General features: G+C 49.7%; 1 protein-coding gene across 4 annotated transcripts in view; it reads left to right on the forward strand.

Annotated features, from left to right (window-relative positions):
• The window catches only part of TENM4 (teneurin transmembrane protein 4), an 855,551-nt gene that overhangs the window by 737,401 nt on the left and 105,268 nt on the right, over positions 1-12,882 (forward strand). For all 4 annotated transcript variants that reach the window (XM_070365001.1, XM_070365000.1, XM_070365002.1 and 1 more), the window contains one exon: positions 12,209-12,425. In XM_070365001.1, coding sequence (XP_070221102.1) covers positions 12,209-12,425 — 217 coding nt within the window. The remainder of the gene's footprint in view (positions 1-12,208; positions 12,426-12,882) is intronic.

Consider the following 12,882-nt stretch of genomic DNA (forward strand, 5'->3'; position numbering starts at 1 on the left):
CCAGCCCACCAGCTGTCCAGTCTAGGGGGCCCTCAGGGTAGGCATAAAACAGCACCTGTCATCTCAGGAATAAGCACGTATCACTCGTTGTTCCATTGGAATTAATTAAACTTAACTGATGCAAACAAAATCCGTTGCCATCTGACAGCAAGTGCAGAGGAGAAGGCACATGAATGAAGGAATTTCCTCACAGTGCATTAATGGAGTGAGCTGCCTAGCAAAGTTATGAGATTCCCCCCACTGGAAGTGGACAAGAAGAGGCCAACCCAATTCTGTAGCACAGAAAGTGCCAGAAAGGATGCTTCTCCAGGGGGAGGGTGGTTGAGTTACCTTTGGTCGAGGTCCCTTCTCCTCTGGTTCTGGTGGTAACTCTCACCAAGAGTCCTGGGGGCCACCTTTGCCCCCACACCTTCTGTCCCTGTGGGTTTGTAGTAGAATTCATCTTTGCTATTGGTTTTTGTTTTTTTCAAGTGCTGGGCAGTCAGAACCCTGAGGAAGAGAGGCCTTCTCTTGTGGAACATGTATTAGCTGAGAACGAATAGGTCAAGGTTCTAATCCCAATTCTGTCTTTGGCCCTCTGTGTGTCACTAAGCAAGCTGCTCGAGTCAGTGGGCCTCACACTCCCTACTTACAAAATGAGGCCCTCGGATCATAAGAGCCCTTCCAGTCTTTATCTTAGTCCTAGGATTAGCCTTTGCCTATCTGTTGTGTGAAACCTGGATAAATACAACCGCAATGTGCTTTCATTTCCTACTTGGAAAATGGGATGATTCTTCATGCCTCTACCAATCTCAGGGGGTTATTTGGAGGATAAAAAGATATACGGGGAAAAAAAAAAAAAAGATCAAAACATTTAGCCCTTCCTTTCAAATGATGGCCTAACAGTTGACATAATCAAAAAGATGTGTTTATGCATCTTCTATGTTTATGCCAAGGGACTTTTCTGGTCTAAAACTGCACAGAGTAGAAAATCCAAGGCCAGAAACTCAGCATCCCAACCTTGGGGAAGCTTCTACTTAGTGCAGTTCAACAATCTCAGAGCAGCAAGAGGACTGAAAGGCCAGTGTGTGCTGTCATGATTATTCTGGTTCATTTGCCTTAAGCTGGCTCCAGCAGCTCTGGGCTGTTTCAGACCACTGGTCTTTGTCCGAGCCCCCAGCTTTCAGACCTTATATCTGCTGCCTGAATCCAGGAGGAGGCCAAACCCGATGCAACCAGTCCTCGGCCCCGTGGAGTAATTTTCCACAAGGAGCCCTTGGGGCTGGGCCACGGTAGACAGGCAGAGACAGCAGGTCCATGCTGTCCTCCTGAGACCTCACAGGACTGAAATGTCCCTTAACCCGAAACGTGCAAAGCTCATTAATTCTTCTGCTGCATAAATATCCAGAGTTCCCTGTTTGGGGGCCAGGCACGGGGATGAATAAGTCCTGTCCCCACACTCCAGGAACTCAAATGAGGGCAAGAGCCAAAGTGAAATGCTAGTGGATGGTGAGACGGGCTGGTGCAGAGTTCCATATTGACTGTCGTGGGGGTAGGAAAACGCTCATCAAGAAGGCCATGCTTGAGTAGGCAGGCTTTATTGGAAAGGAGAGGGCTTTCCATTTGGAGAAAACATCACAGGCAGAGCAAGGGCACCGTGTAGCCCTGCCTTCCGGGAAGATAAAGGACAATCATGTTTGCTTTTCATAGGAAGGAGATGTCAACCTGGTTATCTCCCTAACTGCCCCCTTCACTTTGCCTGTGTAGCCAAGTCCATGACCAGCAATGACATTCGTGTAGTTAGGAAAGAAAGGGAGAGGAGCCATACCATGAAGTCATTCCCTTTTCAGGAATCCAGGGTCTTGGCCAAAGCCTTCAGAGGGCTGTTGAATATCCAGGCAGCAAAAGAATTGGGTGTCCTTGAAAAATGCCAGGAGAAGGTGTACAAAATGCACATCCCAGAATAGGTCATAAAACAAGGTCCGTTTACTCCCTCACATGAAGCACAGTGCCCACGTACCCTCTGTTCACCATCCTGCAGAGCTAGCCTCCCAGGGCCCGGACTGCCCAGGGTTGACAAGGTGGGTGGGTACACAGGAGCCCAGAGCCCCACAGCCCTGGAAGAGTGTCTCATCATTGGAAACGGAGCTGAGCCAGACCCCAGGGGAACAGAGCCTTCTCTAGCTGTCATGGAGGCAAACCAGCAGGAAGTGGAAAAGAACAGTCAACAAATCGCCAAGTGCAGGAGAATATACCTCTTCCATCTGCAGAGCATGTTTGGACTGGAGTGAACTTTTACATACTTTCTAGCGAAGCCACACACGAGTGCTGTAACATGAGGTCACTCACTCAGCAAACATTAACTGAACGTCTCCTCTGCATTTGGCCCTCTCCTGGGTTCTGAGACTTCAGAGACAAGTAAGACACAGTCCCTACCCTTGTGACGTTCACAGTCTGGAGAGAGAGAGAGAAACAGCACCTGTCACAGATGCAGTAGAATCATGGCAGTGATAAAGAAGCATCCCTCATGCAGCTGATGTTATCAAATGCCTGGTACCCTCCTGGGAACTGTGATGTCCCATGGCTTCCAGTCCAGCCAGGAAGACACCCATGGATCATCCTGGTTGGGAAGACAACTGGCTGGGGGGAGCACACTGTTGAGGGAACTTGGCCTTGGGTTCTGAACTGCGAAAAAATGAGGCAGCAGCCCACCTCAGGACCCTCTCAGCTTGGTGGGCTCTCTACCCATTGGAGGAGCCAACAGGAAGGGGAAGGGTCTGCCCCGCTTTGAAAGATGGCACAGATGAAGCAACTGCAGGAGTTAGGCTGTCCCCAGGTGCTGAAGGGGGCAAGACTGTCCTCACTGGCCCCTCTGGGTCTTGGCCAAACAGGGGCAGTCTTAGTGGAGGGAGAAACAGGGCAGGCTTTACCCAGCAACATGGGGTGAGCCAGAGTAAGCACTTGGCTGTCTGAGGTTTGGTCAGGCACACATTCATTGGGCTCCTGCTATCTCCCAGGTCTCATGCTCCTTTCTCAGAGGATATAAAGACCAGCGAACATGGCCCAGCCTATTCTCCCTTGGGAAGCTCACAGTTATTTGTAAGAAATCGTTATTCACACAAACCAAATCTAGTGGAGGCAAAATGAAATGAGCACCTGTATTTCAGTCATGATGTGGGACACAGTAGGATCTCAGATAAATAAGCCAGCAAGTGAAAATGATGTCACTCACTCACGTCCGACTATGCAACCCTATGGACTGTAGCCCACCAGGCTCCTCTGTCCATGGGATTTTCCAGGCAAGAATACTGGAGTGGGCTGCCATTTCTTTCTCCAGGGGATCTTCCCAAACCAGGGATCGAACTCATGTCTCCCACATAGCGGGCAGACTCTTTACCATCTGAACCATCAGGAATCCCTCAATAAGCCATGGTGGAGGGAAAAAATGTTAGAGTATCGCTTAGTGAGTGCTTTTGGCTGATGTGACTCAGCGGCTTGGAGAAGGAGTTCGCAGTGGTTAATGTGAGTAACAGGACTGGAGGAGACAGAGAACATAGACTTGAGCTCCCTCCTACTGCCCTGCCCGTTACAGACAGGGAAGCTGGGGCCCGGAGCGGGGATGTGATGTCATACACATCAGAGTCGCACAGAAAGTCATTAACACGGCTGGACTCGGACCGGAGACCCTTGAGCCTTTCTGTGTGGTCTCGTGGACCACCGCCCCCTGGTGTTTCATCTTCCTCCCAGGCATGTAGTGTGAGTACTTAGTCCAATCTAAGGAGGCTACAGTAGTGCCGTAGAGAGGACCAGAGAATGACAGCGATAGCTCATATAAGCAATCGTGCACCCACCCAACAACACTGGGAGGCGTCTGGTATTCCGATACCCTCACTATGTCCTTATGATGAGGAAGCTAGGGCTTAGCAAAGGGAAGCGTTTGGCTCAGGTCACATAGCTGGCAGGTGGCAGAAACTGTATAGTCCCTGGGGTCTGGCCACACAAGAGCTTTTCAGCATGCCTGGACCTCAGACTCACGATTCCATCATAAACCTAACCATGGCCCTGCAAGTCATCTGAAAACTCCTGGCTTCTCTTCTTTCCCAATTTGCTAGGCTTAACGCAATTCTTTACAAATGAAACTTGAACTTCTGGCTTCATTAAGAAAGCTGTTGCAGTGTTTTTTAACTGAGACCCCAAAAAACGTGTTTCACTGTACGGCTGAGTCGGGTTTAGCTTTATTGGTTTGTTTCTGTTTTCACTTATGGTTGTTGTCTAGATTTTAAAGCGGAGAACAGATCCTGAATGTGAGTTAGTGACTCCAAGTCTCTTAATCCGCTGTCAGGACTGCCCAGTCAGTCTAACCTGCCTCCAGATTTCACTCCAAGCCCTGGTTGGTGAAGGGCAACAGCAGGGCAGGCTGGCAAGCAGAGACCCTGACTCACCATGAAAGGCAGTCCCTCCTTGTGGTACGTTTGACAAAGAAGATGTGCCCTATGCTTCTGTGCCCTTCAGAAAGCCCCCTGTGACGTGTGTCCCATGCACCTTCTCACATGTTCTCACTGACCATTCGAGGGGGCATTTGTGCCCATTTCAGAGGTGGAAAAACTGTGGCCCAAAGACGCTTGTTGTTGTTGCTCGGTCACTAAGTTGTGTCCGACTCTTTGACTCCATGGACTGAAGCAGGCCAGGCTCCTCTGTCCTCTGCTACCTTCTGGAGTTTACCAAAGATGCTAAGTGACTATAAAATAAGAATAATAAGGCCTACCTTGCAGGATTACTGTGAGGATTACAGAGGGTGTATTTAAAGTGCCTGAGAAGCAACATACCACAGTGATTAGAAGCAGGATCTGTACCCAGACTGTCTGGATTCAAATCCTGTCTCCCCAGTCTGCTGGCTGTATGACCTTGAGTTAGTTATTCAACTTCTCTGAGCCTCAGTTCGTCACCTGCAAATGTCATCTCTCTTTGTCTTGCTTCTTTCCACCTGTAATCACAGAAGTGTGATGTTTATTATAAAATAAATATATATTCATATATAAATCACTTTTAAAAATTAGAATTATATTCTCTATAAAATTTTACAGTCTTCTGTTTGGATTATGATTAGATTGTATTTTTCCATATCATAATGTATCTAGACCTTTTTCACTTTTTAGTTAAAATTTGTATTCCAAACTTACTTACATGCTTACTGCTAGAAGGAAAAAAGAAAAATCAAATATACATAAAGGAAAACAGTAGCCATCATTTAGAGAGCATCTCTAAGGGCCAGGGGCTGGGCTGGACACTCTGTGTCCATAAACTCCAGCCCCTTGCAATACACTTGAAAGGCAGACGCTTACAGGCTGGGAAGCTGAGGCTCACTGAGCTGATGAGGCTTTCCCAAAGTCACACCGTGAATCAATGGGAAAGCTAGGATCCGAATGGAAGCCATGCTTAAAAAGAAGCCAAAGAAAGGAAACATTCACGGGAATTTAAGCACCCATACCCCTTGTGATAAAGGATCTTTAAGCAGCTTCAAAGTGTGTTCATCTCTTTAGACTCTGTTGGCCCCGTAAAACAATCATGGATTGCAATTCAGAGCATTGATAGATGCAACCTGGAAGGAGACATTTCAGGAAAACTGAGAACAAAGCTCTCTGTCCTCCCTTCTCCTTCTCATCTCCCACCATTGGCACATAAAGCCATAGAGTTTGGCCACACTTCAGACTATCTCTAAACCATGTTTCTTGTGATAAGAGACAAGAGAGAAATTGACCTTTAAAAATCCTGCGTTCTGAGGAGCAGATAAAGATTTTGCAAGCCTTTTCACCAAAGGCACAGAATTTATTACAGCAGATGACAAAAACTTCTCCCAGATGTGTACAGACAGGGAGGCACATTCCACCCTCCACCCCCTGGGGCCTCCCCAGATGCTGCTTACAGCCTGCTATAAAACACGTCTCGGGCCAGACTGCAGGCAGCCGCGAGATGAGGTCGGCGGGTGGGAGGAGTTAAGCCTGCAGAGAGAGCTGGCTGGACTGGTTGGACCCTGTCCACAGGCCCATGGGGCTAAGGGACCATGCAGCCAACTCTGATGAAAAGAGTTTGCTAGGCCATGCATTGCCCACACCCGCCCCTAGCTCTGCTCTCCTTTCGGCTTCTTCTTGCCCATCCTTCTATTCTCAGTTAAGCATTCCATCTTCCAGGAAATATTCCAGCCCTCAGCCCCATGTTAGGGTCCCCGCTTTGGGCTTCCACAGCCCCCCACCCCCGCTTCCTTCTTCCCCTGCACATGGTTATCTCGCTCTGACTCGCAACACTTGGGAGTCCTTTGGAGGCGTGACGGTTTTCTTCCTGTCTGTCCAGTGCCTGGCGCAGGGCCTGCCAGCCATGGGACAGACGCTGAAGGGTCAGAGCAGACCTGTCCTGTGTGCCTGCTTTCTAAGGAGAGGAATAAGCTCTTCCTGGGGTGGGTGGTGAGGGGGAGGAAGGGTGACTTCCATCACACCCCGTAGCCCTCAGGGGGCCCAGTCGAACTGATGGAGCTGTTTGACTTGGGATCCTCACGCATTCATTATTCATTTTTTCATTCATTCAACAAACATGCTGACGGTGCACAGGGCACTGTGCTATATGCATTTGGGATAAGAAACAAGTCACGTCTGCCCTCTGTGGACAAGGGGAACAGAGCCGGGGGAGCCAGGATGTCCAAGAAACGATGGAGAAAGAGATGCAGACCGTGGAGTAGGGCCTGATCTGGGAGACAGAGAAGAGACCAGGGCCCCAGCTGCCACTGCACTAGCGGTATGATTTTTGGGTAAATCAGCTAACCTGACCCCAGTGTCCTCTTTGTAAAGATGAGAAGGCCAGCTCCGTCACCACCTTCTACAGAACCCTCAGCGCCTGTTGCTTTCTGTGAATGTTCCAGCAGGCGGCCACCAGGGGAGATGGGCCTGTGGCATAGAAAGGCCATGAAGTGACTGTTAGGCAGGTTAACCCCAGGGGCTGCCCTCCGCTCCCCGCCCCCACAACTGATGGGGACACTGACAGCGGAGAGGGACGTGGTCGCCTGAGGTCACAGCGCGCCCTGGCAGCTGTGAAGATCACAACACAAACGGGGAGCCATTGCTGGTCAGGACTCCGACTGATGGCACAACTCTTCACCCATTCCTGTGGGCAGCACCCCTCTCTGCAGAGGGTGATGGACACCAAGGCTTTTTTCATTGACATTCTCATGGCTGGAGAGTGACAGGCTCAGGGAAAGAACCCTGTCTTCAGGCTTCTTAGCCTGGATTCTTTCTCTCCACTTGCCCCTCTCCAAGGTCAGGGACACCCATGGCAGGCTGGGCACTGAGGAGGAATGCAAGAGGAGATAGCACGGCCCTCATCCTCCAGGGGATAGCACAGGACGTACATGGAAGTGTTAGCAGAGCCTCGCTGCACACACCACGTGGCGTCTCGTCCCCACGTGGCGTCTCATCACCATGGCACTTCATGTTCGAGGGTCAGGAGAACAAGAACTAGTCTGGAATGTTCATTTAGTGCCCCGGAGACGTGGCCGCCTTTTTCTTTTTTTCCCAACCTACCCTTCCTTCCCTTTTTTTCTTGCCTGTCTTTTTAATCTCTATTCTGCCTTTTTTCTAGCTGTTTCCTTCTCCCTTCCCTGCACCCCTCTCTCCCACCAGAGGCTGCAGCTGGGAGCAGCATTGCTGAATGACCAGAGCCTGAACGGCCTCTGACCCTTCATCTGCCCTTCTTAACTTCCACCATATAAGGAGAGAGAGGAGGCGTTAGGACTATATGGGTAAAGGGAATTTCTGGAGGAAACGTGTAATTTCCCCCAAGTTGGAGTTTTAGGATTTAGGAGGGCTTTATGGAAAAATTTGAAAGAAGTAGAGGAAAATCTTCCCTATTTTCCTGATGGGTTTGGGAGTTTTGCTTTTGCTGCTATGATCACAAGGGTCTCTCCAGGAGAACAGGCAATGCAGGAAGCATGGACATAAGTCAACCAATGTGTGTAACATACAATTGAGTGAGATAAGAAGTGCATGGAAAATCTAAATGTCTTTAGCCAAAACCAGAGAACCTTGAAAACCATATATTGCTGTGTTTCTAACCTACCCCCAAATTTACTTTTCTGTCCCCACAATATACTTTTTCCTCTTACTATGACTTCTAAAATTTGTCATCCATGCCGAAGAAGCTGAAACCATGCGAGAGTCTCGGTTACTGTGAGCAGCTATACACCCTGCTGCAGGCTGCCGTACGCTGCATTTGAAAATACAGAGAAGGGTTTGCTTGGAAGCCGATCTCATAAACTGTGGCTCTGATGAGAATCTCGTGGGCCCTGCTCATTTTAAAACTATTGTTATGTATCTCCTTTAACTGTGATGGTCTCTATTAACGGGGTTTAGCCCACATTTACAACTCAGCAAATATTTGCCGATTGAATGATGAGGGAGCTTCCACATAGGGAGGTGTAGGCGGGCAGCATTCTTGGCCAGACATTAATCACTGTGTGCTGTGAAGCCTACAATAAGCAACTCCACAGTCCCAGAGTCTCTCATAAGAGCACAGTGTGTGATATGTCCCCATTTCGGAGAACCCCAATCTTCAAGTCCCCTGGGGTCTCTGCTTCCCTAACTCGTAGGTGTGTTGCTGTGGCTGTGTTTCTCTGCTTCAGTTCTCCAAGTCCAGACTATCTGCAGAAAGAGCTGCCCTGAAACGCGGGTATAGGGAGGGCAGCTCTGTTACTGGGATCCCTGTTCAAGGGAAGCACCCAGCCAGGGGCGAGTAGTAGCTCATGTCTGTCAAGCCCTTACTCAGGTGCTGGCCTTCACGCCAAGTGTGCTACGTCCATGATCTCACCTAATCCTCCCAGCGTCCCTCTGAGCTAGGTTCATGTTACAGACAGGTGAACTAAAGCTCAGAGCCCTCACGGAGACTTTAAAATTTCTACCTGAATAGTCAACTAGATCATCACCAGGGCCCTCTCACCACAAGAAGCAGCAATTTTGTTTAAGATTCATTGCTGAATTTGTTTTTTTAAAGGAAAGAAGTAAGGGGTATGGAAAAGCCCAGATTCCAGAGGCATGGATGAAGCTGGAAGCTAAGGCAGCCGGGGGTGGGGGGGACCCTGAAATGAGTCAGCCCTGGTCTCTACGAGCTCGCTGTGTGGGGAGGGAGACAGAGAACATGAGAATTACAATACAGAGAGATGAGTGCAGTGGTGGAGGTCACCAGGGCGCTGGAAGAGCCCAGCAAGACTCATAAAGTCGGGTTTTCCACTTAAATAGTTCCTACATCCCTTCAGGGACAGAGAACCTTTTTCTATTTCACAAAGAACTGAGTTCAGCTTCTTTACTGACCAACTGTGTGATCTTGACCAAGTTACCTTACCTCTTGGAACCTCTGGTTCCTTCTCGTCGAAAATGAGGGCGATGGTGGTGACAGTGGCTACTTCACAAAACTGGGAAGATTCACTGACATTTTTCTTGAAAACATTCCTTGTAAAGGATTTAGCACAGTGCCTGGCCCTCAGTAGGGCACAGCTGTGATTATCATCATCGTCATTTAATACAAAAATTAATAATAGTCATTCCTGTCTAACCTTCCAGCCAGGACCAGAGGACAGGAAACCGTTCTTCCAAGGTGCCACGAAGCAGGGTGTTTATAAAGAGGTGAAAGACTGGTTTCCAGGGACTGCTCCGGCGGTAAACAAGAGCAGGCAGAGCTAATAAAATTTCAAATTAGCCATGACTTTTCACGGCCCTTCAATTGTGCTGGCTGATTTAATGGTCAGCGTCCCTGCTCCCTGGGATTGAATAATGGAGCATTTCTGCAGAGTTATGGATGCGGCAGCTGAATCTGTCATGCGAACATCAATAGCAGAATGCAAATAACCCTCAGCTCGGGCTGTAATTATGTGTTTAAGCAATGTCTGACAGGGGCAGCCTGAGAATGTGTGATGGGGCCAGCCGACTGCCGGGGAAGACAGGTGCTTGGCTCGGCAGTTAGCTGGTGGACCTGGGAGCTGGACCCAGGACCCGGCCCGAGTGAGGGGAGGCCTTTCCGCCGCATCTCTGGGTGGATCTGGCTGGTGGGCACACACAGGACAGTTGGCTCCCTGTTTGGGGAGCCATGTTCCAGGGTCAGGAAGAGGAACTACCTCTTGTGCTGTGCTTAGCTGCTCAGTCGAGTCCAACTCTTTGCCATCCCGTGGACTGTAGTTCACAAGGCTCCTCTGTCCATGGGACTCTCCAGGCAAGAATACTGGAGTGGGCTGTTCCCTCCTCCAAGGGATCTTCCCAACCCAGGGATTGAACCCAGGTCTCACATGGCAGGCGGATTCTTTACCATCTGAGCTAACAGGAAAGCCCACCTCTTATTAAGCACTTATGATATATCAGGTACTCTGCCAGATTTGAGGACATATACTGTGTTTTTCACATAAATAAAAATTACATTAGTAACACTCTTATAAATCACAGTAAGAGATATGAGAAACTGAGGCCAGAGAGTTTAAGAACCTGACCAAGGCCACACAGTAGTAAGTCTCAGAGCCAGGATTTGACCTCTGGAGCCCATTCTCTGCACCACTGTGCTGCCCTCAAGGAGGGCAGAGCAGATGGACCTTAGACACCATGCCGAAGTTGGGAGAGAAGGACAAGGGATTTTTTTGTCCCAACTTATTAAGGAAAAAACTGGGTTTCAGGGAGGTCATGGAGCTTGCCTGAGGCCACAACACCCCGAGACTAACTAGTAAAGAGGCTTAAGGGTGCATATTGTATGTGCAATATCCCTATGGCCAGCCTCTATACTGTAGACCCACAGAGACAAGTGAGGGAGTATATCAGTGTTAAGGAGACGGAAGCTCAGAGAGGTTAAGTATGAGCTCATTCAAAGCCATTCTTCCAGGCAGTTCTGGGGCTTGCACTTCAGTCTCTGAGCCTCAGGATCCTCCCACCATACCACACTATTTAACCGAATTGAGTGAAGATAATGCTTTTCTGCCTTTTATGGACTTGATTCAAATGTCATTTAACTCATTCCATTGTCACTCATTTATTTAACAGTCAGGTCTTAAACACCTGTGCTAAGGGCTGGGGCTACATCAAAGACCACCAGAGCAGGACCCATGCCCTCAAGGTGGTGGGGAAGTTTGCCCAGAATCGCTGAAAGCAGGAGACGCAGAATTCCAGCCTACAGAAGAACACACGTGCTCAGGCTGTTCTCTGCCTACAGAGCGCACAGGCTGCCTACAATTGGCTTCTTGTCTATTTTAAGCCATTCTATTGGGTGTCCGTAAAAGCACTTTGGGATAATGAGACCAAAAATCTGTGGTCTGGTGGAATTTCTTTCTTTGCACTTCGAGAAGCTGGAAGCTGCAATATAATTTTCACTCCTAAAGAAATCCACCCATGTGGTAAAGAGAATTCTCTACTAATGACAACTTGGTCAGTGACCTGAAACCATCCAGCAAACTCACAAAGCCCCTCTCACAGAAGGCAGAGGTGGCTCCCCACACACTTGCCTTGCAGCTGGGGGAGAGGCTGGAACTCGGCCGCCCCTTCCTCACCCCCAAATCCCATCAGTCACCAGATCTTCCCGTTTTTACCTCTCCGTTGTCTCTCCACACCACCGTCTTCCCTCATGCCCACTGTTCCTCCCCTAGTCTCAGGAGCCGTTGTCTCTCCTGCTGCATGGAGCCCCCGGCTCCCACAGCTCCTTTGTCCTTGATGCAGGAGATGTGCTTTCAGCAATACAGTGACTTTCAAGTGAAGTCATCCCTGGCTTAGCACCTTTCAGTAACTCCTGTTGTCCAGAGGGTGAAATATAGACTCCCCAACCTGGCCCTGGAGGCCCAGCTGTCGGCTCCTGCAAAACTCGCAGCCTGATCTTGTGCTCTTCTCCTCCCTTTCTGAGCCCAGCATCTGAAATTAGTGATCCAAACTGTCACCTCAGGGCCCCCACGCACAGCATTCCTTCTATCTCTCTGAAAAGAAAAGAAATAACACACGTCACACGTCACACTGCACACTGCTTGTCCATCTCTCCTACTAGACTAGTGGGGTGGGACCTGGAGCCCCTGAATCTCCTTGGCACCCAGCAGCGGCCTCAGCTTGTATCAGGCACTTTTATACCGTCATTCAGTGAGTGGAAAGTAGAGAAGTGAATGAAGGCAGTGTGAACAAACGATGCGGATTGCACACAACATTACAAACACCCTGCTCTGTCACCCCTGCAGACGGCTTGGTGGACTGCATGGACCCCGACTGCTGCCTCCAGCCCCTCTGTCACGTCAACCCGCTGTGCCTGGGCTCCCCCGACCCTCTGGACATCATCCAGGAGACACAGGCCCCCGTGTCCCAGCAGAACTTGCATTCCTTCTACGACCGAATCAAGTTCCTCGTGGGCAGGGACAGCACGCACATCATCCCCGGGGAGAACCCGTTTGATGGAGGGTGAGTCCAGCTCTGGCCGTGGCTCTCAGAAAGGGGAATGAGCCACTTCCAGGGCTCCATCTGTGTGGCTGGGAGTGGGAGGAGGCTGGGAGGGGGACACAGCACTGAAGGCTCTGGGTGGACCATCAGGGGAGGCAGGGAAGCAGTCTCAGGTACCCACGTTTAGAAAACTGCTCTCCAAGGCATCTGGAATTTTTATGAGCAGAGTTGTGTTGTCCTCGCTGGGTGATGGATGGAGAGAGTAAGAAATCAAAGGTCCATGGGGAATCTTGGATCAATACCCACTTTGCAGTCCGCTCTTACTGATGCCACTGTCTCCAGATGAGCTGAAGGCTCTGACAGTCTTCTCCCTCAGAGCTGATGCTGGGAGACTTTAGTAGGCTCGGGGGTGGGGCTGCACCTGCTGGCACCCAGGCTTTCTTCCACCAGTGTTCAGTGGTGTCTCGTCTACTGGACA

Source organism: Bos mutus, chromosome 29 (assembly GCF_027580195.1).
Source record: "Bos mutus isolate GX-2022 chromosome 29, NWIPB_WYAK_1.1, whole genome shotgun sequence".
Lineage (NCBI taxonomy): Eukaryota > Metazoa > Chordata > Mammalia > Artiodactyla > Bovidae > Bos > Bos mutus.